The following is a 20932-nucleotide window of genomic DNA, read 5'->3' on the forward strand; positions in this document are numbered from 1 at the left end:
TCCTCCTCCTCCTCCTCCTCCTCCTCCTCTCCACAAACCCCACTGAATCCCTTCTAGCACTGATGATGTTCCCTAGTTGGGTCATGAAACATCTGCAAGAAACCAGCCTAGCTCGGAGAGCACCAAGGACCCCACAGTCATTGTCCTCCTCCTCCTCCTCCTCCTCCTCCTCCTCCTCCTCCTCCTCCTCCTCCTCTCCACAAACCCCACTGAATCCCTTCTAGCACTGATGATGTTCCCTAGTTGGGTCATGAAACATCTGCAAGAAACCAGCCTAGCTCGGAGAGCACCAAGGACCCCACAGTCATTGTCCTCCTCCTCCTCCTCCTCCTCCTCCTCCTCCTCCTCCTCCTCCTCCTCCTCTCCACAAACCCCACTGAATCCCTTATAGCACTGATGATGTTCCCTAGTTGGGTCATGAAACATCTGCAAGAAACCAGCCTAGCTCGGAGAGCACCAAGGACCCCACAGTCATTGTCCTCCTCCTCCTCCTCCTCCTCCTCCTCCTCCTCCTCCTCCAACTCCTCCTCCTCCTCCTCCTCTCCGCAAACCCCACTCCCTTCTAGCACTGATGATGTTACCTAGTTTGGATCAGGAAATGTCTGCAAGACAAAAAGCAAACTCAGAGCACCAAGGACCCCACAGTCGTCATCCTCCTCCTCCTCCCTGCAAACTCTACTCCCTTCTGGCACTGACGACGTGACCTAGTTGGGTAATGAAATGTCTGCAAGGAAACCACCAAGCTCAGAGCGCACCAACGTCCCCGTAGACCAGCAGATAGAAACGTAGAAAAGTGATGACTAGTGGTCCATCTAGTCTTCCCTTTTGAGGGTTGTTTTTTAACTTTATCGGAAGGGACCTCGAAGACCTGCAGGGTCCCTTCCAACTCTATTATTCCGTTATTAGCCATTTGATTATTTATTATCATTATTATTCGGAGACAGGAATCCAAGGATCTCACCTTAAGGTCGAAATGGGCGATGTGTTTGGAGTGGAGGTAATGGACCCCATCCAGGATCTGTTTCAGAAACTGCGTGGCTTCTTCCTCGGTCAGGGATTCCTTCTCAGCCAGGAAATCAAACAGCTCCCCGCCGGAGACCAATTCCAGAATCAGCACCACGTCCGTCTTGTTCTCGAAAATGTCGTGGAGGGTGATGATGTTGGGGTGTTGAATCTCACGTAGGATGTTGACTTCCCGCTGAATCTCCTCCCGGCTCACCCCTCGGCGGCTTGAGGACAGGCGGCGCTTCTTGATAAACTTGGCTGCGTATTCCAGAGCCGTTTTCTTCTCGCGGCACTTCCGCACGATTGCAAACTGGCCGCTGAAGAAAGAGAAGCGAGAGGAACGGTTGGTATAGGTCGTGCTTGAGTTACGACCTGTCAGCTCCCTTCTTACGCTTGCTTGTGGTTCGGCTGCTATGCGGTGACCGACCGCCATGAACTGCGGGAAGGAAGGGGGGAAGTCTTGGGCAAGCGAAAGTAAGGGCTGTTATCTCCTCGAGAAGCCGCCTCAAGGTCACCCAGCTGGAAGAAGGAAGGGGCCACATACCAAACTGCGCTTGGACTGACCGTTAGGGAAACCTATTGCCTGAACCTGATTGGTTACACGGGGCCGGACAAGGAGACAATTAAGGGAGGGAAAAGTAGAACTTAGGAATCTTGGCACACAATTCTCAATTCTGGCTTAGTGCAATGCACTTGACTTGACTTCTAATAAAACTATACTTTTCTCAACAATGGCGCCAAGGATTGTTTCTATCTAGAGGTTTATGTTGTGGCAGGTCCGACACAACCGTTCCTTAAGTGACTGTTCAGTTACAACAGGACTGGAAAAAGTCTGCAAAAAAATCCCACCAAGTTCAACCATCAAGGACCCCACAGTCTTCCTCCTCCTCCTCCTCCCCCCCTTTCCCCCTTCTTTCCACTCCACAACCCCACTCCCTTCTAACACTAACGTTACCTAGATGGGTCACAAAAAGCCTGTCAAAAACACACCAAGTTCAGAGAACATCAAGAACCCACAGCCAGATGGGACCAGCCCCACAGTTTCTCAGAAAGCAGAAGTCCTACAGCTCAGTGTAACTGCAAAAAGTAGGTTAGTAAGATACAGGTTATTTGCACCTCTGTAAGGATTACCAGGTGCAATAATTAAGATGCCAACTCTGAGATTAAGTAGAGCAGGGCTTTTCAACCTTTTTACCTATTGTACCGCTTTTAGGATATGGCAACATCCGAGTACCACCAGTCGCCTAGCAAGGTGTCAAAAACTTGATGACCAAAAAAAAAGAAAAAAGTGATGAAGTACAGGTAGTCCTCGACTTACAACAGTTCGCATAGTGACTGTTCGAAGTTACAATGGCACTGAAAAAGGTGCCCCCCCCCAAGCCACAGCCGAGCAAGACGCCTGCCTGCCCACCCGGCGGCGCTCTTCCTCCTGTCCGAGGTTTTCATTGTTGAAATGAAATGAAATGAACCTTTATTGTCAAAGTACAACTATGTGTACATTGAGATTAGCTGAGCCTCCCTTTGTGCTCCCACCCCCCAACACACAGTGACAACAAACCCTCCATCTGGACATCCATTTGCCTGAAATGGTATAGGGTTTCCTGCCTGAGCAGGGGGTTGGACTAGATGACCTCCAAGGTCCCTTCCAACTTTATATTATTATTGTTGTTGTTGTTGTTGTTGTTGTTATTAATTATTATTATTTATTATCTTACTACACCATCTGAACCAACTACACCACACACCGGCCTCCCAAGTCAATTCTGCATAAAATTCACAAAAGTTCACAAAAGTTATTTCTCATTCAAAAGCCTAACAGCCCACGGATAAAAGCTGTTTTTCAGCCTGTTGGTACGGCTGGCTATATTCCTATATCTCCTACCGGATGGTAGGAGAGTAAAGAGATACCGTCCAAGGTGTGAGTCATCCCTGAGGATTTTCCTCACTCTTCCAAGGTAACGAGCCCTGGCGAGGTCATCCAGTGGTGTCAGGGGACAGCCCACAATGTCTTGTGCTGTGCTCACCACCCTCTGTAATACTTTCCTATCTGCGGCTGTCAGACCAGCATACCAAACCACAATACCGTACGAGAGGACGCTCTCTATAGTAGACCGGTAAAAGAGGGTCATAAGCCGTTGTTCTACCCTGTTCTTCCGCAAGACCCTGAGGAAGTGAAGCCTCTGTTGGGCCTTTCTAGCCACCTGGGTTGTATTAACTTTCCAGGTAAGATCTTCACAGAGGTTGAGCATTTCTGTTGAGGATTGGCAGCAGGGGTGGGGTGGGGGGTGTTTGGTTTTTATTCCCCCCGTCTTCTGGGTGGTTGCAGCAAGCTTTGTCACTTCACATGACCCTGGGACACTGACCGTCATAAATATGAATCAGTTGCCAAGCATCTGAATGCTGTAAAATTCCAGCTGATCGGCACTTCTTCTGGGCTCAGCAGAAGCACCAGGATCAGCGCCAGGCTCCTGACAGCCCTGCAGCTCCAGCCGTCACTCACTCAGGCTTGTGCGGTGCTGCCACCAGTTCAGCTCCTTCCCCTCCCCCGCTGCCACTTTTCTAGGATGGTCGTGTACCACCTGCCAGGTGCCAATGTACCACAGGTGGTACCCGTACCACTGGTTGAAAAGCCCTGAAGTAGTCAAATCACTTCCTGCTCTATCCACTCCTTTCATCTTGAGCCCCGCAAACGGAGACTCGCCCCACAGAATTGCTGGGACGGCATTTCTACAACATTCACATCACTTCACATGCATTATCTAAGTAAAAGTTACCTTGGGCAACAGATTACAGGCAGCCCTCGCGTTATGACCACGGCTGAGCTCCAGACTTACGTTTTGCTACGTGAAACATTTGTTAAGTGAGTTTTGCCCCACCTCACGACTTTTCTTGCCGTCGTTCTTAAGTGACTCGTTGCATTCATTAAGATAGTGACCCGGTTGTTAAGCGAAGCCGGCTTCCCCATTGACTTTGCTGGTGAGAAGGTTGCGAGATGTGGTCACCTGCCCTTGGGACACAGCGACGGTCGTAAGTGTGAACCCGTGGCCAAGCATCTGAATTTTGATCACGTGACGGCAGGGGGATGCTGCAACCGCCGTTAAGTGTGAAAAACGGTCCTAAGTCATCTTTTCTTCAGTGCCATTGTAACTTTGAGCGGTCGCTAAATGAGTTGGTGTAAGTCGAGGACTTCCTGTATATTATTGCCTGCATTATTGATATACTAGCACGTGATGCTTAAAACCCCAAGCCCATCTATCCTACGAGGCAAGAACCGGACATCTGGTTTATTGTGGCTGGTTCAGATCCCACGCAGTCCTCGGCTTACGACCGTTGGTTTAATGACGGCTTGAGTTTACAACAGCCTTGGGCAAAGTGGTTTCAGAATCAGCCCTCAAAGAAGCAATCTCAAACACCAAGCGTTTGAGGCCAGCCACAGAGCAGCTAAGGACGTTTAATGCTAGTCCTCGCTTACGGCTACAATGGACCCTCGAAATTTCCGTTGCTAAGCAAGACGGTTGTTCAGTGAGTTTTGTCCCGCTTTACCTTTCTTGCCACAGTTGTTAAGTGAATCACTTCGGTTCTTAAGTCAGTGACACTGTTATTAAGTGAATTTGGCTTCCCACTGACTTCGCCATTTGTCTGAAATGGTATAGGGTTTCCTGCCTGAGCAGGGGGTTGGACTACATGACCTCCAAGGTCCCTTCCAACTTTTTATTATCATTATAATCATCATCATTATTATTATTATATTTGGTATTTATTATTATCGTTTATTATTATTATTATTATTATTATTATTATTATTATTATTTATTAGTCAAGCTATTCTCCAAAGCACCTGAAAGCAGGACAAGAAGCAACGGATGGAAACTAGTCAAGGAGAGAAGAAACCTAGAACTGAGGAGACATTTCCTGACAGTGAGAACAATTAACCAGTGAAACAACCTGCCTCCAGAAGCTCTGAATGCTCCAACACTGGAGGTTTTTAAGAAGAGACTGGGCAGCCATTTGTCTGAAATGTTATAGGGTTTCCTGCCTGAGCAGGGGGTTGGACTAGATGACCTCCAAGGTCCCTTCCAACTTATTATTATTATTATTATTATTATTATTATTATTATTATTATTATTATTATTATTATTATTATTATTATTATTATCCACCCCCTGGGGACGCTGCAACCGTCATAAATATGAATCCTTGCCAAGCGTCGGAATTCTGATCACCTGAGCATGGAGATTTTTCCAACGGAAGTGTGGAAAAGTCACTTTTTCTCACTGCTGCTATAACTTCAAACAGTCACTAAAAGAAATGGCAAAAGTTGAGGACTATCTTAAGGCTCCTTCCAACTCTCTCATTCTGTATTTGGGCAATTTGCAAATGCTTTGATATATTTCCCCATCAGGATTGCGAGGCATCCCTTTGCTTTTCAATTAATTTCCCTTTTCAGCTCCGGAGCAAGAATCCCATCAACCTCATTGTCGAAGCACTTTCCATTTTTGTGACAAGAAAACTCACACACACACACACACACACACACACACCTGCCTCGTTAAAAGGGGCAAATCCTTTCAATAAAGCCACAGGCATCGGGAGATTTAAATCTGCGTAGTTATTTACATTTTTCAAGGCTGAGATCATGCCGGCTGGCTGCGGCAGATTCCATATAAGGCCGCAGCTACACAACCACACACACACACCCTGCAAATAGGAATTCCTGACTCCTTTCACCTCTGCAACCAGCCGAAAATAGAAACAGCTCAGTGCCACTAATTCTTCATTCCTTAATTTTTAAGGAAAAGAACTTGGCTTGCAAAATACAGTTACGAGACCAAAATTTCCCTTGTGAAGCGAGACAGATCTGAAGTGAGTTTTGCCCCATTTTACGACCCCTCTTGCCAAAGTTGTTAAGTGAATCACCGAAATGGTTTTAAGTTATTAAGTGACTTTGGCTTTCCCATTGACTTTGCTGGTCGGGAAGGGCGCAAAAGGGGACCCCAGGACATGTCATAAATAGGAGCCAGTTGCCAAGTGTCTGAATTTTGATCACGTGAGCTCGGGGATGCTGCAACGGTCGTATGTGTGAGACACGGTCGTAAGTCACGTCTTTCAGTGTCCTTGCAACTTTGAACTGTCACTAAACAAATGGACGTTAAGTCGAGGACTACCTGTAGTACAGAATTTACTTCCCCTGAGCTGGAGAAAGGTTTCACGGCTTTGTGACGCTGAAGTTGCGACATTGATGGGTGCTCAACAAACAGGAACAAGGATGAAATCTCAGCCCCAAGTGAACTTTCTTTCCACACACTCAAGACTGTCTTGCCCCACTGGGTGACACAAGATTACTCAGACAGGATGTGTACGTCACACAAAGTTGTGCACTGCGAACTACACGACCAAAACACTACTTAAGAAATTTTATTAGGAAATTATAGCTGGCCAAGACTCTGTTTACTGAAAAATTTAGAGAAGTATATTTGAATTAAAATAGAATAACAAGAGTTGGAAGGGACCTTGGAGGTCATCTAGTCCAACCCCCTGCTCAGGCAGGAAACCCTATACCATTTCAGGCAAATGGCTGTCCAGTCTCTTCTTGAAAACCTCCAGTGTTGGAGCATTCACCACCTCTGGAGGCAGATTGTTCCACTGGTTAATTGTTCTCACTGTCAGGAAGTTTCTCCTTAATTCCAGGTTGCTTCTCTCCTTGGTTAGTTTCCATCTGTTGCTTCTTGTCCTGCTTTCAGGTGCTTTGGAGAACAGCTTGACTCCCTCTTCTTTGGGGCAGCCCCTGAGATACTGGAACACTGCTATCATGTCACTCCTCGCCCTTCTCTTCATTAAACTAGACATACCCAATTCCTGCAACCGTTCCTTATATGTTTTAGCCTCCAGCCCCCTAATCATCTTTGTTGCTCTTCTCTGCACTCTTTCTAGAGTCCCAACATCTTTTTTACATCGTGGTGACCAAAACTGGATGCAGGATTCCAAGTGTGGCCTTACCAAGGCATTGTAAAGTGGCATTAACACTTCGCATGATCTTGATTCTCTCTCTTTGTTAATCCAGCCTAGCACTGTGTTTGCTTTTTTGGCCGCTGCAGCACACGGCTGGCTCCTATTTAAGGGATTGTCCACTAAGACTTTGAGATCCCTGTCACATATCCAGGTCGTCCTTGACTTCGTTTAGTGACCAAAGTTACAACGGCAGTGAAAAAAACTGACTTATGGACGGTGTTCGCACAATGGTTGCCCTGGTCCTACGATCAAAATTTGTATGCTTGACATGTCGTTATGACAGTTGCGCTATCCTGGGCTTATGTGATCACCATTTGTAACTTTCCCAGCCGGCTTCGGATAAAGTCAATAGGGAAGAAAGCCAGATTCACTTAACGAGCAAACGATCCATTTAACAACTGTGATTGCAAAATGGGGCAAAACCCAGGTTAAAAGCTGTCTTGCTTAGCATTGGAGATTTCGGTGCTCAGCTGAGACTGGAAGTCGAGAACTATTTGTCAGTGAAACCGTGGCCAGCAATTTAATATATTTATCCCAACAAATCTCTTAAGATTTATGACGTGCATCCAATTCCTTTGGGGCCCCGGCATTTTTTTTATCCTCCATTCGAAGTTACAATGGCGCTGAAAATAGTGACTTATGACTGATCCTCGCACTTATAACCATCGTAAACCTCCCACTGGCCTCAACGTCTGTCTATCCATCAGCAATCTTCTTTTGCTGATGGGAAAAACAGTAAAACATTTCTAATGCATCTCAGCGCGAAAGGAACTGACAGCCAAGAGAGTTTATTTTTAATATCCGATGAATTAAGAGTCCACAAAGGTTTTTTTATCTTCTTTTTAAAAAAAGCTGGCGGAACAACCAGCGTTTTTCAAGATCTGCCCTACAATTCAATGGGCCAGCAATTGCTTTATTTCCATTAGCTTGTGTTCAAATACGAAGGAAAGGAGATTATGTGCCCACACTCCTTAAGTCTGATTTCTGATGACTGCATGGATGTGTAAGTCACGCGTGGTTTTGTCACTGCCAGATCTGGTGCATCCAGTTTAGCAGGCCAGTTTTGCAAGTTCCAAGTAATATCCAAGAATATCCAGAATTTACCCTCTTAAGTTTTCCAGAAATTAACCAAGATCAAATCAAATTAAGCAAGATCAAATCTTGCTGAGATCACCTTGACATTAGTACTGCTTTGTTAATCCTTAGTAAGGCCACACCTGGAATACAGCATGCGGTTTTGGTCACCACGTTACAAAAAAAAACATGTTGAGAGTTTGGAAAAAATGCAAAGAAGAGCAACTAAGATGATTAAAGGCCTGGAGACTTAAAACATATGAAGAACGGTTGCAGGATTTGCGTATGGTTAGTCTGGGGAAAGAAGGACTAGGCCAGGGCATGATAACAGTCTTCCAGTATTTAAGGGGCTGCCACAAAGAAGAGGGGTCACATTATTCTCCAAAGCACCAGAAGGCAGGACAAGAAACAATGGATGGAAACTAATCAAGGAGAGAAGCAACTTGGAATTAAGGAGTAATTTCCTAACAGTGAGGACAATTAACCAGTGGAACACCTTGCCACCAGAAGTTGTGGGTACTCCAACACTGGAGGCTTTTAAAAAGAGACTGAACAGACATTTGTCTGAAATGGTACAGGATCTCCTGCTCAAGCAGGGGGTTGGACTAGATGACCTTCAAGGTCCCTGCCAGCTCTATTCTGACTGACTCCTGGAGATTCCACATATACATTCCTGTGGGGTTCTTATACTATATATTTATATTTCTATATTACATTACATATCAGATATCATATCGTATATCATATATATCATATTTTATGTTATATATACTACATTATATATACTATACTATAGTATAGGTAAAGGTAAAGGTTCCCCCGCACATGCGTGCTAGTCATTTCCGACTCTAGGGGCCGGTGCTCATCTCTGTTTCAAAGCCGAAGAGCCAGCACTTGTCCGAGGACGTCTCCGTGGTCATGTGGCCGGCATGACTAGACGCCAAAGGCGCACGGAACGCTGTTACCTTCCCACCGGAGTGGTCCCTATTTTTCTACTTGCCTTTTTACGTGCTTTCGAACTGCTAGGTTGGCAGAAGCTGGGACGAGTAACAGGCGCTCACTCTGTTATGCGGCACTCGGGATTCAACCCGCCAAACTGCCGACCTTCTGATTGACAAGCTCAGCGTCCTAACCCACTGAGCCACCGCGTCCTTCTACTATAGTATACTATACTATACCATACCATACCATACTATACACCATAGTGGCACAGCGGTCAGCATTGAAAGCTGACTCTGCCCAGTGCCAGCAGTTCGATCCTGACCTGAAGCACTGTGAAGCGGTACATAAGTCGTAAGTGCGATTGCTATTGCTATTATGACTCTAGGAAAGAGGTGTGGTTCAAGTTTCTTTGGTGGCTTTCAAAAACGTGATCTTCTAATCTAGGTTAGAGCCCATAACCCATTATCATAAATATACAACTCACCTGCCCAGCTCTTCCTCCATGTCATAGTGGTCTTCAACCCTTTCCTGGCGGAAAGTAGACATTCTGGCTTGAAGGGAAGAACCCCCACCTCAATTTCTGGTGTTCCTGCAGTCCAGGAGGTACCAAGACCTGGGATAGAGATACAGTTGACCATTCATATATTTGTTTGTCCTGTTCTTAGGAACTATTCTCCAGTGCTGCCGGAGGTGGTGACAAGATATGGTCCACAGGGTCAAGATGGAGATCAAGGAGGTGCGATCAAAGCTCTGCCTGTTCTTTTACAGCCAGGTGGAGCTTCAATCACCACATTGTGGCAGCCATCTTGATTTTGTTGACCATCCCCAACACACTCTTGGCTGCCGAGATTGTCCTGGGACTTCCAAGATGTCCCAAACGTCTTCATGACACCTCCTAGCTTCTTCTACTCCAGTGTTTCCCAACCGTGGCCACTTTAAGATAGGTGGACTTCAACTCCCAGAATTCACTGCCAGCAGGGGAATTCTGGGAATTGAAGTCCACACATCTTACAATAGCTAAGAGGTTCGGAAGCATGATTCTCCTCCATTCTTCAGCTTCTCAAATTTCATCCTGAAGAACTTCCCTAGAGCAGGGGGTCTTCCAACGTGGCTCTTTTATGACCTGGAATTTTGAGAGTTGAAGTCCACAAGTCATAAAAGGGCCACGTTTGAAGACCCCCTGCCCTAGAGGATGTTCCCCCAAACGCTGCACTTACTAGGACAAAGACCCCTTTGGCTCAAATCCATCGTCCCCCTCGCCCTGAATTTCCTGCCATTCTCTTGTAATCCCCCTGCTGGCAAGATAACAAGACGATCGGCTTCTGACACGTGGCAATCTCCAATCCGACGCATTTATCCAGATCTTAGCAAAAGACCCCCTCCTCAAATAGCAACCAGCTCTTTCCTGCAACATTCCGAAGCCCGCCCCTCCCTCCCTTCCTTCCTCTCCAGGGCCCCCTCCCCATATTCCATCTCCCCGCCTTCCTCCCTGTGGCACTTCCTCTTCCCCACCCCCACCCCATCTCTCCCAGGCTTAAAAGGAAAACCCACCCCCCCATCATACACACACCCCCATTTCATAATTAGCAAGCCACAAATATGGCAAGGGACCAACTTAATAATTTAATAATAATAATTAAATTTCATAATTAAATTGAATAATACAACTAAACTTACAATCAGCCTATTGAATTGCCCAGACAGTAGCCTCCAACGGACCACCCGCTTTCTTTTCCTGTTCTTCCCCCTCCCCACTCCCCCCCCCCGTTTTTTTTTGGCTAGAGCCCAATTCAGCTCCCTCCCACCCTCGTGCGCCCCATCTCGGCTCCTGCCCCCTCCCCATCTTCCCCACCCCTCCCTCTTGCCTTCAGTCCCTGGCTCCCCTAAAGTTCCCCAAGCCCCCTTCCCCCTAAACCCCCCCTCCCCAACTTCCAGACCCCGACATTGTGACCCCTAGGCCAGTTCTCCCACCCATTCGCCCCCCCACCCCACCCCACCCCGCTTTCTCCCTTCTCAACCCTCTGCTGCCCCTCCCTCTCATTCTGTCTCACCCCCCTCCCCACCCCATTTTTTGCTAGAGCCCAATTCTGGCCCCGGGTCAGCTCCCCCCCACCCTCGCGTGCCCCATCTCGGCTCCTGGCCCCTCCCTATCTTCCCCACCCCTCCCTCTTGCCTTCACCCCCCTGCTCCCCCTAAAGTCCCCCAAGCCCCCTTCCCCCTAAACCCCCCTCCCCAACTTCCAGGCCCCTACATTGCGCCCCCCCAGGCCAGTTCTCCCACCCATTCGCCCCCCCACCCCACCCCACCCCGCTTTCTCCCTTCTCAACCCTCTCCTGCCCCTCCCTCTCATTCTGTCTGACCCCCCCACACCCCAGTTTTTGCTAACCCCTTCCCCCTAACCCCCCCTCCCCAACTTCCAGGCCCCTATATTGCAACCCCCCAGGCCAGTTCTTCCCCACCCCTCCCTCTTGCCTTCCCCCCCTGCTCCCCCTAAAGTCTCCCCTTCCCCCTTCCCCCTAAGCCCCCCTCCCCAACTTCCAGGCCCCTACATTGCGCCCCCCCCCAGGCCAGTTCTCCCACCCCCCTGCTTCTCAACCCTCTCCTGCCCCTCCCTCTCATTGTGTCTCCCCCCACCCCCACCCCATTTTTTGCTAGAGCCCAATTCTGGCCCCAGGACAGCTCACCCCCCCCTCGCATGCCCCATCTCGGCTCCTGCCCCCTCCCCATCTTCCCCACCCCTCCCTCTTGCCTTCACCCCCCTGCTCCCCCTAAAGTCCCCCAAGCCCCCTTCCCCCTAAACCCCCCTCCCCAACTTCCAGGCCCCTACATTGCGCCCCCCCAGGCCAGTTCTCCCACCCATTCGCCCCCCCACCCCACCCCACCCCGCTTTCTCCCTTCTCAACCCTCTCCTGCCCCTCCCTCTCATTCTGTCTGACCCCCCCACACCCCAGTTTTTGCTAACCCCTTCCCCCTAACCCCCCCTCCCCAACTTCCAGGCCCCTATATTGCAACCCCCCAGGCCAGTTCTTCCCCACCCCTCCCTCTTGCCTTCCCCCCCTGCTCCCCCTAAAGTCTCCCCTTCCCCCTTCCCCCTAAGCCCCCCTCCCCAACTTCCAGGCCCCTACATTGCGCCCCCCCCAGGCCAGTTCTCCCACCCCCCTGCTTCTCAACCCTCTCCTGCCCCTCCCTCTCATTGTGTCTCCCCCCACCCCCACCCCATTTTTTGCTAGAGCCCAATTCTGGCCCCAGGACAGCTCACCCCCCCCTCGCATGCCCCATCTCGGCTCCTGCCCCCTCCCCATCTTCCCCACCCCTCCCTCTTGCCTTCACCCCCCTGCTCCCCCTAAAGTCCCCCAAGCCCCCTTCCCCCTAAACCCCCCTCCCCAACTTCCAGGCCCCTACATTGCGCCCCCCCAGGCCAGTTCTCCCACCCATTCGCCCCCCCACCCCACCCCACCCCGCTTTCTCCCTTCTCAACCCTCTCCTGCCCCTCCCTCTCATTCTGTCTGACCCCCCCACACCCCAGTTTTTGCTAACCCCTTCCCCCTAACCCCCCCTCCCCAACTTCCAGGCCCCTACATTGTGACCCCCCAGGCCAGCTCTACCCCCCCTAACCCCTCCCCAGAGCCCCTTTTTCCCTCCCCGATCTTCTCCCCCCCCCCCCAATTCGGCCCGGCTGCTCCCGCCCGGGCAACCCCCCCCCCGCCTCCAGCCCCCCACTCCACCCCCTCCCCCCCTTAGGCCCCCTCCCCTTTCAGCACCGACGCCCCCGGCCCACCTGGCCGACGGGAGCGCGCCCGGAGGGGAGGGGGGAGGAGGAGGAGGAGGCGCGTCCGCGAGAGGCCAAACTCGCCGCCGCCGCCGCCGCTCCTCGCATTCCAGCAGGGGACCTTCCGCCCCGCCCAGCGGGCAGGCGGCGCCGCGCGCACCCCATTGGCTAAGGCGCGGCGGTGACGTCACCGGCGGGCTCTGCCGCAGCCTTCCATTCGCCTTCGAAGGGCGCGTGACGTCACGGGAACACCACCCCCCCGCCCCTTCAACGGGAAGTCCGCGGAGGCGCCGGCGGGAAGAGGGGATCGCGCCGCCTCTGCTCTCCGGCCCGGGATCCTCCCGGCTTTGCCCTGTCTGCAGGAACCGGGTCCTCCCAGTAGGAGGAAACCCCCTCCCCAGATGCAGGAACCGGGTCCAAATAGTATAATACTAATAATAATAATAATAAGATGGAACGGACCTTGGAGGTCATCTAGTCCAACCAGTAGTAGTAGTAATAGTTATTATTATTATTATTATTATTATTATTATTATTATTATTATTATTATTATTATTATTAAAAAATAATAATAATAAGTTGGAAGGGACCTTGGAGGTCATCTAGTCCAACCAGTAGTAGTAGTAATAGTAATTATTATTATTATTATTATTATTATTAATAATAATAATAATAATAATAATAATAATAATAAATAATAATAAGTTGGAAGGGACCTTGGAGGTCATCTAGTCCAACCAGTAGTAGTAGTAATAATAATAGTAATAATAATAATAATAATAATAATAATAATAATAATAATAATAATAATAAGTTGGAAGGGACCTTGGAGGTCATCTAGTCCAACCAGTAGTAGTAGTAATAGTAATAATAATAATAATAATAACAATAATTAATAATAATAATAATAATGCCGCCTTTTGCAATTGACTAATGGCATTGACAAATTCGCAAAAGGCAGCCTTACTAGGAACTGCTTCCATCCTGCGACGAGATCTGGAATACCATCCAACCTCCACATCCGCCTATCCCAGGTCCTTGGGAAGGACTCGATAGGTAGACAAAAATGCCAGATCCAGTCTGGACATCTGGCTAACTGTGCGATGATCAATTATTATTATTATTATTATTATTATTATTATTATTATTATTATTATTATTATTATTATTATTATTATTATTATTATTATTATTCCTTACTAGGAACTGCTTCCATCCTGCGATGATATCTGTAATACCATCCAACATCCACATCTGCCTATCCTTGGGAAGGACTCGATAGGTAGACAAAAATGCCAAATCCAGTCTGAACATCTGGCTGACTATGCGATGATCAATAATAATAATAAATCTGGAAGGGACCTTGGAGGTCACCTAGTCCAATCCCCTGCTCAAGTAGGAAACCCTATAGTACCATTTCAGACAAATGGCTGTCCAGTCTCCTCTTAAAAACCTCCCGTGTTGGAGCACCCACAGCTTCTTTGAATTCTTTGGGGCAGCCTCTGAGATATTGGAAGACTGCTATCATGTCACCCCCTCATCCTTTTCTTCATTAAACTAGACATTCCCAATTCCAGCAACCGTCCCTTATATGTTTTGGCCTCCAGCCCCCTAATCATCTTTGTTGCTCTTCTCTGCACTCTTTCCAGAGTCTCAACATCTTTTTTTAGAGGGTGGTGACCAAAACTGGATGCAGTGTTCATCACCAACACAGATCAAATATGTCCTTAGCTTTGGATTTAGAGGTTTCACAGTGTTTGATAACTTTTAGTTTACCCCAGAATTAAAAAAAAAAATCTGGGTTCCAATATTAAGATCACTCGCTACGTGTTTCCAACCAAGGACAGGCAGACAAAATTACTCCAGCCTAGAGTAATTCAACAAGAATGGCTTGCTCTTTTTTTTTTCAGAAGGACTGCTTCGGGCTGTGGAGGTTTCACTAACCACTGGCAGAAAAGTAGACGGAATTCATTCATCTTTCGTGACTGGTGGCAGAATTCACTCCCTACTCAATTCTCACCTTGCGACAACACCCTGTAACTCACTTACAGGCACAGTTGGACAACCTCAGCTTGCCAAGCTGTGTTGCAAAGCATGATGGTTAATTAGAGGTAAAGTTGCCTTTGATCGTGGTTCTATTTAATTAACGAAGCTCTAATTATTTCCTTGCAGCCATTTCATTAAAATCCTGCTGGATTAACCAAGGCCAACTGTTGCTTTGCTTCTCACGGTGGCCAAGCCGATAAAAAATGTGGAACAAGAAGGAAACACAGAAGTTAATTAACTTTGACCTTGTTTGTAAAGCAGAAAACCTGATATTAGCCATTCCAGCAGAGGATCGTCTCAATCTTGGCAAGCTGAAGATGGTTGGCCTTCAATGCCCAGAATTCCTCAGCCAGCCATTTCTAGCTAAGGAATGCTGGGAGTTGAAGTCCATGTATCTTCAGGATACCAAAGTTGAGAAACAGTGATTCCGACTCAAAGGTGGTTTTTCAAGAGGCAACTCAATTTCTTGTTGTTGTTTTTTCCTTTGAAGACGTTTCGCTTCTCATCCCAGAAGCTTCTTCAGCTCTGACTGGATGGTGGGGGAATGGAAGGATTTATACTCCTTGCAGACAGCTGGTCATTTGCATCCTTTTAGAAGGTCGTTGAGGCCACTTGGAGGTTAATCTGCATCCTCAGGTTCGCCTGGGTGGTGCAAATGGGTGTGGAGCCTCCTTGGAACTGCTGAAAGGACTCTGTTGTAGACTGGAGATGGATGGTGTCATATTCCCCCCCCCTCCTCTGTTAAGAGAGGGCTGTTCAGTATTGACACAGATGGCCTCTTGGGCCCCTCTTTCAAATCAGAATTTGCACCACTCAGGTGACCCCGAGGACGCAGATAAACCTCCAAGTGGCCTCGACGACTCTCTTAAAAAATGCAAATGACCGGCTGTCTGCAAGGAGTATAAATCGTTCCTTTCCCCACCATCCAGTCAGAGCTGAAGAAGCTTCTTGGGTGAGAAGCGAAACGTCTTCAAAGAAAAACAAGAAAGTTAGACTGGACCAGAAGTCCCTTCCATCTTCAACAGTTCCACGCCCATTTGCACCACTCGGGGGACCCGGAGGACACAGACAAGCCTCCCAGTGGCCTCAACGGCTTTCTGAAAAAAGGATGCAAATGACCGGCTGTCTGCAAGGAGTATAAATCCTTCCTTTCCCCACCATCCAGTCAGAGCTGAAGAAGCTTCTTGGGTGAGAAGCGAAACGTCTTCAAAGGAAAAACAAGAAAAGTCCAGTTGCCTGGTGGAAAAAGCAGCTTTGGGACAACCGTGACCTGGAGGACTGAGAATCTCCATCGACTGATTCAGACCACCGAAAACTCTTGGTGCGTGTATTGAGAACCTGACCTGATGTGGTCACCTGGTTTCAGCTCTGTACTCAACCCCCCACCCCCCCCCAAAAAAAGATAGCATCGTAAAATTATAGAACGTACAAGTCAGAAGAAACTAAGAGGTCCTCTAATCCAGGGGTCTCCAACTTAACTGTGAAAGGGATCAACCAACTGGGAGAGGGATCTTGGAAGCTTAGTGGACAATCCATTGAATATGAGCCAACGGTGTGCTGCAGCAGCCAAAAAAAAGCCGGTACAATCCTAAGATGCATTAACAGAGGGATTCAATCAAGATCGTGTGAGGTACTAATACCACTCTATAAAGCCTTAGTAAGACCCCACGTAAAAAACTGCAACCAGTTTTGGCCCCCACCCTATTAAAAAAAAGATGTTGAGACTGGAAAAAGTGCAGAGAAGAGCAACCAAGATGATCAGGGGACTGGAGGCTAAAACATGTAAGGAACGGTTGCTGGAATTGGGTATCTCCAGTTTTAATGAAGAGAAGGACCAGGGGAGACATGATAGCAATATTCCAATATCTCAGCGGCTGCCACGGAGAAGAGCTGGTTGACTTATTCTCCGAAGCCCCTGAAGGCAGGACAAGAAGCAACGGATAGAAACTAATCAAGGAGAGAAGCAACCTAGAACTAAGGAGAAATTTCCTGACAGTGAGAACAATTAATCAATGTCACAGTTTGTCTCTAGAAGTTGTGAGTGTTCCATCACTGGAGTTTTTTGAAAACAGACTGGACAACTATTTGACTAGAATTGGAATAAGGTCTCCAGCATTGAGCTGGGGGTTAGATTAGAAGACCCCCCCCCCAAGTTCCATTCCAGTCCTGATTTTGTTCTATGAACAACTAACCCTTCCAATGGGCAGAAGCTTTGAAAAGCTGGTGCAAGGAACCTATTTCTGGAGGCAGGTTGTTCCACTGGTTAATTGTTCTCACTGTCAGGAAATTTCTCCTTAATTCCAGGTTGCTTCTCTCCTTCATTAGTATCCAACCATTGTTTCTTGTCCTGCCTTCAATTGCTTTGGAGAATGGCTTGACTCCCTCTTCTTTGGGGCAGCCCCTGAGATACTGGAAGGCTGCTATTATGTCCCCCCTCGTTCTTCTCTTCATTAAACTAGACATCCCCAATTCCTGCAACCGTTCCTTATACGTTTTGGCCTCCAGTCCCCTGATCCTCTTTCTTGCTCTTCTCTGCACTCTTTCTAGAGTCTCAACATCTTTTTTACATCGTGGTGACCAAAACTGGATGCAGTATTCCAAGTGTGGCCTTCCCAAGGCCTTGTAAAGTGGTATTAACACTTCACGTGATCTTGATTCTATCCCTCTGTTAATGCAGCCTAGCACTGGGTTGGCTTTTTTGGCAGCTGCAGCACACGGCTGGCTCATATCTAAGGGATTGTCCACTATGATTCAAAGATCCCTCTCATGGTTACTTCAAGAATCAGCTGAAAGAGGCTGGTGAGGTCATCTGATCCAATAATATCCATGCTGAAACAGGGACTTCAGTCTGAGACTCTCCACTCTTGTCATTTTCCAAAACTATCCGATGAGTCGGACAAAGAGAGACTGGTTGACACCCCCCCAAGTTAATCAAACAGCTTTTACATCTGAGGGTTAGGGTGAACTCTCGCCTCCGTCCCAAAGATGCTTTTTCACGAGGCAACTGGACTTTTTTGTTTTTCTTTGAAGACGTTTCACTTCCCCTCTAAGAAGCTTCTTCAGCTTTGACTGGAGGGTGGGGAAAGGAAGGATATTATACTCCTTGCAGATAGTTGGTCATTTGCATCATTTCAGTCGTTGATGGCCCCTGGAGGTTTATCGGTGTTCTCACGGTCACCTGAATGGTGCAAATGGGTGTGGAATAGCTCTGGACAGAGAGGACCGCTGGTTTGAAAGAGGGGTCAAAGAGGCCATCTGTGTCAAAACTGAACAGCCCTCTCTCAACAGAGGGGGAGGATACGACATCATCTATCAGCAGTCTACAACAAGGCTTTTCAACCAGGGGGTACCACCTGTGGTACATCGGCACCTGGCAGGTGGTACGCGGCCATCCTAGAAAAGTGGTAGCGGGGGAGGGGAAGGAGCTGAACCGGTGGCAGCACCGCACAAGCCTGAGCGAGAGACGGCTGGAGCTGCAGGGCTGTCGGGGCTCAGCGGAAGCGCCAGGATCAGCACCAGGATCCAGCTGGAGCTCAGCACCGATCCTGGCCCTTCTGCTAAGCCCAGAAGAAGCGCCGATCAGCTGGAATGTTGCAGCATCTCCAGGGTCTTGTGATTTACATTCAGATGCTTGGCAACTGATTCATATTTATGACGGTCACAGTGTCCCAGGGTCATCTGAAGTGACCAAAACCTGCTGCAACCACCCAGCAGAGTGGGGGGGAATAAAAAACCAAACACCTACCCCACCCCATCCCCACTCCCAATCCTGAGCAGAAATGCTCACAACGATGACAACCTCGGACAGGAGGAAGAGCGCCGCCGGGCGGGCAGGCAGGCGTCTTGCTCGGCTGTGGCTTGGGGGGCATTTTTTTCAGTGCCATTGTAACTTCGAACAGTCACTAAGCAAACTGTTGTAAGTCGAGGACTTCCTGTATTTCATCACTTTTTCCCTCTTGTTTTGGTCATCAAGTTTTTACAAGGCATTGTAAACTGGTATTGATCACGTGAAGTATTAATACCACTTTACAAGGCCTTGGTAAGGCCACACTTGGAATACTGCATCCAGTTTTGGTCACCACGATGTAAAAAAGATGTTGAGACTCTGAGAAGAGCAACAAAGATGATAGGGGGACTGGAGGCTAAAACATATAAGGAACAGCTGCTGGAATTGGGTATGTGTAGTTTAATGAAGAGAAGGACCAGGGTTGACATGAAAGTAAGTCTTCCAATATCTCAGGGGCTGCCCCAAAGAAGAGGGAGTCAAGCTGTTCTCCAAAGCCCCTGAAGGCAGGACAAGAAGCAACGGATGGAAACTCATCAAGGAGAGAAGCAACCTGGAACTAAGGAGAAACTTCCTGACAGTGGAAACAATTCACCAGTGGAACCACCTGCCTCCAGAAGCTGTGAATGTTCCAACACTGGAAGTTTTGAAGAAGAGACTGGACAGCCATTTGTCCGAAATGGTATAGGGTTTCCTGCCGGAGCAAGGGATTGGACTAGAAGACCTCCAAGGTCCCTTCCCCCCCCTCTTCTTTGTGGCTAATGACCAACTGTCTGCAAGGAGTATAAATCCTTCCCTTCCCCACCATCCAGTCAGAGCTGAAGAAGCTTCTTGGACGAGAAGCGAAACATCTTCATGGAAAAACAAGGACGTCCAGTGGCCTCCTGAAAAAGCAGCTTTGGGACAACCGTGGCCTGGATGACTGAGAATCTCCATAGACATTATCTCCTCATTCTAAAGTCCATAATGCTGGGAAAGATGGAAGGAAACAGCTCCAGTGGATGGGCATTATTACAAGAGCAATGGATGCGTTCTAGTAAATCTTGAAGGTTGCTAAGAATCAACACCAACTTGAGGGCATTTGGTCACCCATCAAATAACCGAAGGATCAAAACGTCTTGGCTTCGTTCATCTCATTGCAAAATGAGTTGACATGTAATCCCGGTTGTTGTTTTGTTGCTGTTGCAAAAGACCGGGACCTTAATGAGCCCAACAGCGTCACAAGTTTGTTTTGTATTTTTGTACTGCAAACCCAAGATTCACTTCCGGCGTTACAAGGCAAGGCTCACCTAAATCTCTCAATTAACCATGATTGACAGCATTCACATATCATGGAAAGGCATAAACTGTGCTTTCACATGCCACCATGACAGGCCAAGGCCTATCGAATCACATTGTGGCTTCATGTGATATCTGCAGCCATTGCTTTCACTGTGACTTCTTCACACAGACCGGGATATGACCCTTAGCGGAGAATTTCTTGAATAGAACTGGGAGTCAAACAAACTGGAATTAGCATGAAATATATAGATATTAAACTGTCCTCTCATAGGAGTCTGAACAGGGAGCAACTGAGAAACATGTCATGTTGTGATGACTTTTTTTTTTCCTACTGGGTGTATGTTGCTAAACCAGAACAAAGCATTTTGCTTCAGTATTTACGGCTTTTTTTTTTTTGTAGAGACCGCAATTTTGTGGTGTTAAAAAGCTGTGCTGGCAGGAGCCCCAATGACACACTTATACAATGCTTATCTTTGAATTATCTTGTCCAGCTGGTAGTTCTCAACTTAGGACGATAATGGAGCCCGCCAATTACAGTAGTAATTCGTGACAGTTGCAAAGCAGGCTGTCACAACTAAGCTGATTTTGTACGTCTGGGGGCAATTGTTAAGTGAACACGCTGATTGTAAAGTCAGCCCTTGTTTGCTGTGGGCAGTTTTGCCCCAAAACTGGAACTGAATGCCCATTTTGGCAAAAAATAAAAATAATATTTATATTTATTATTCCAGTTGTGGGTGCCCCATCACTGGAGGTTTTCAAAAACAGACTGGACCACCCTTTGACCAGGATGGCATATTAAGGTCTCCTGCACTGAGCAGAGGGGGTTAGAGTAGAAGAGAATAACAGAGTTGGAAGGGACCTCGGAGGTCATCTAGTCCAACCCCCTGCTCAGGCAGAAAACCCTGTACCGTTTCAGACAAATGGCTGTCCAGTCTCTTCTTAAAAACTTCCAGTGTTGGTGCATTCACAGCTTCTGCAGGCAGGTAGTTCCACTGATTCAGTTGTTCCGTCAGGAAATTT

At 47.9% G+C, this 20932-nt stretch overlaps 1 protein-coding gene across 2 annotated transcripts in view; it reads right to left on the reverse strand.

The window, feature by feature from the left end:
• The window catches only part of DAPK3 (death associated protein kinase 3), a 27180-nt gene extending 14252 nt beyond the window's left edge, over positions 1-12928 (reverse strand). The window contains exons 1-3 of one of the 2 annotated variants that reach the window (XM_083364022.1): positions 12810-12928; positions 9516-9644; positions 962-1322 (exon numbers count right to left, since the gene is read on the reverse strand). In XM_083364022.1, coding sequence (XP_083220148.1) covers positions 962-1322; positions 9516-9577 — 423 coding nt within the window. In that variant the 5' untranslated portion in view covers positions 9578-9644; positions 12810-12928. Of the gene's footprint in view, positions 1-961; positions 1323-9515; positions 10030-12809 lie in introns of those variants that run through there. The other variant, XM_083364023.1, reaches the window with a different exon arrangement.
• Between the last annotated feature and the right edge of the window lie 8004 nt (positions 12929-20932).

Source organism: Vipera ursinii, assembly GCF_947247035.1.
Source record: "Vipera ursinii genome assembly, chromosome: 1".
Lineage (NCBI taxonomy): Eukaryota > Metazoa > Chordata > Lepidosauria > Squamata > Viperidae > Vipera > Vipera ursinii.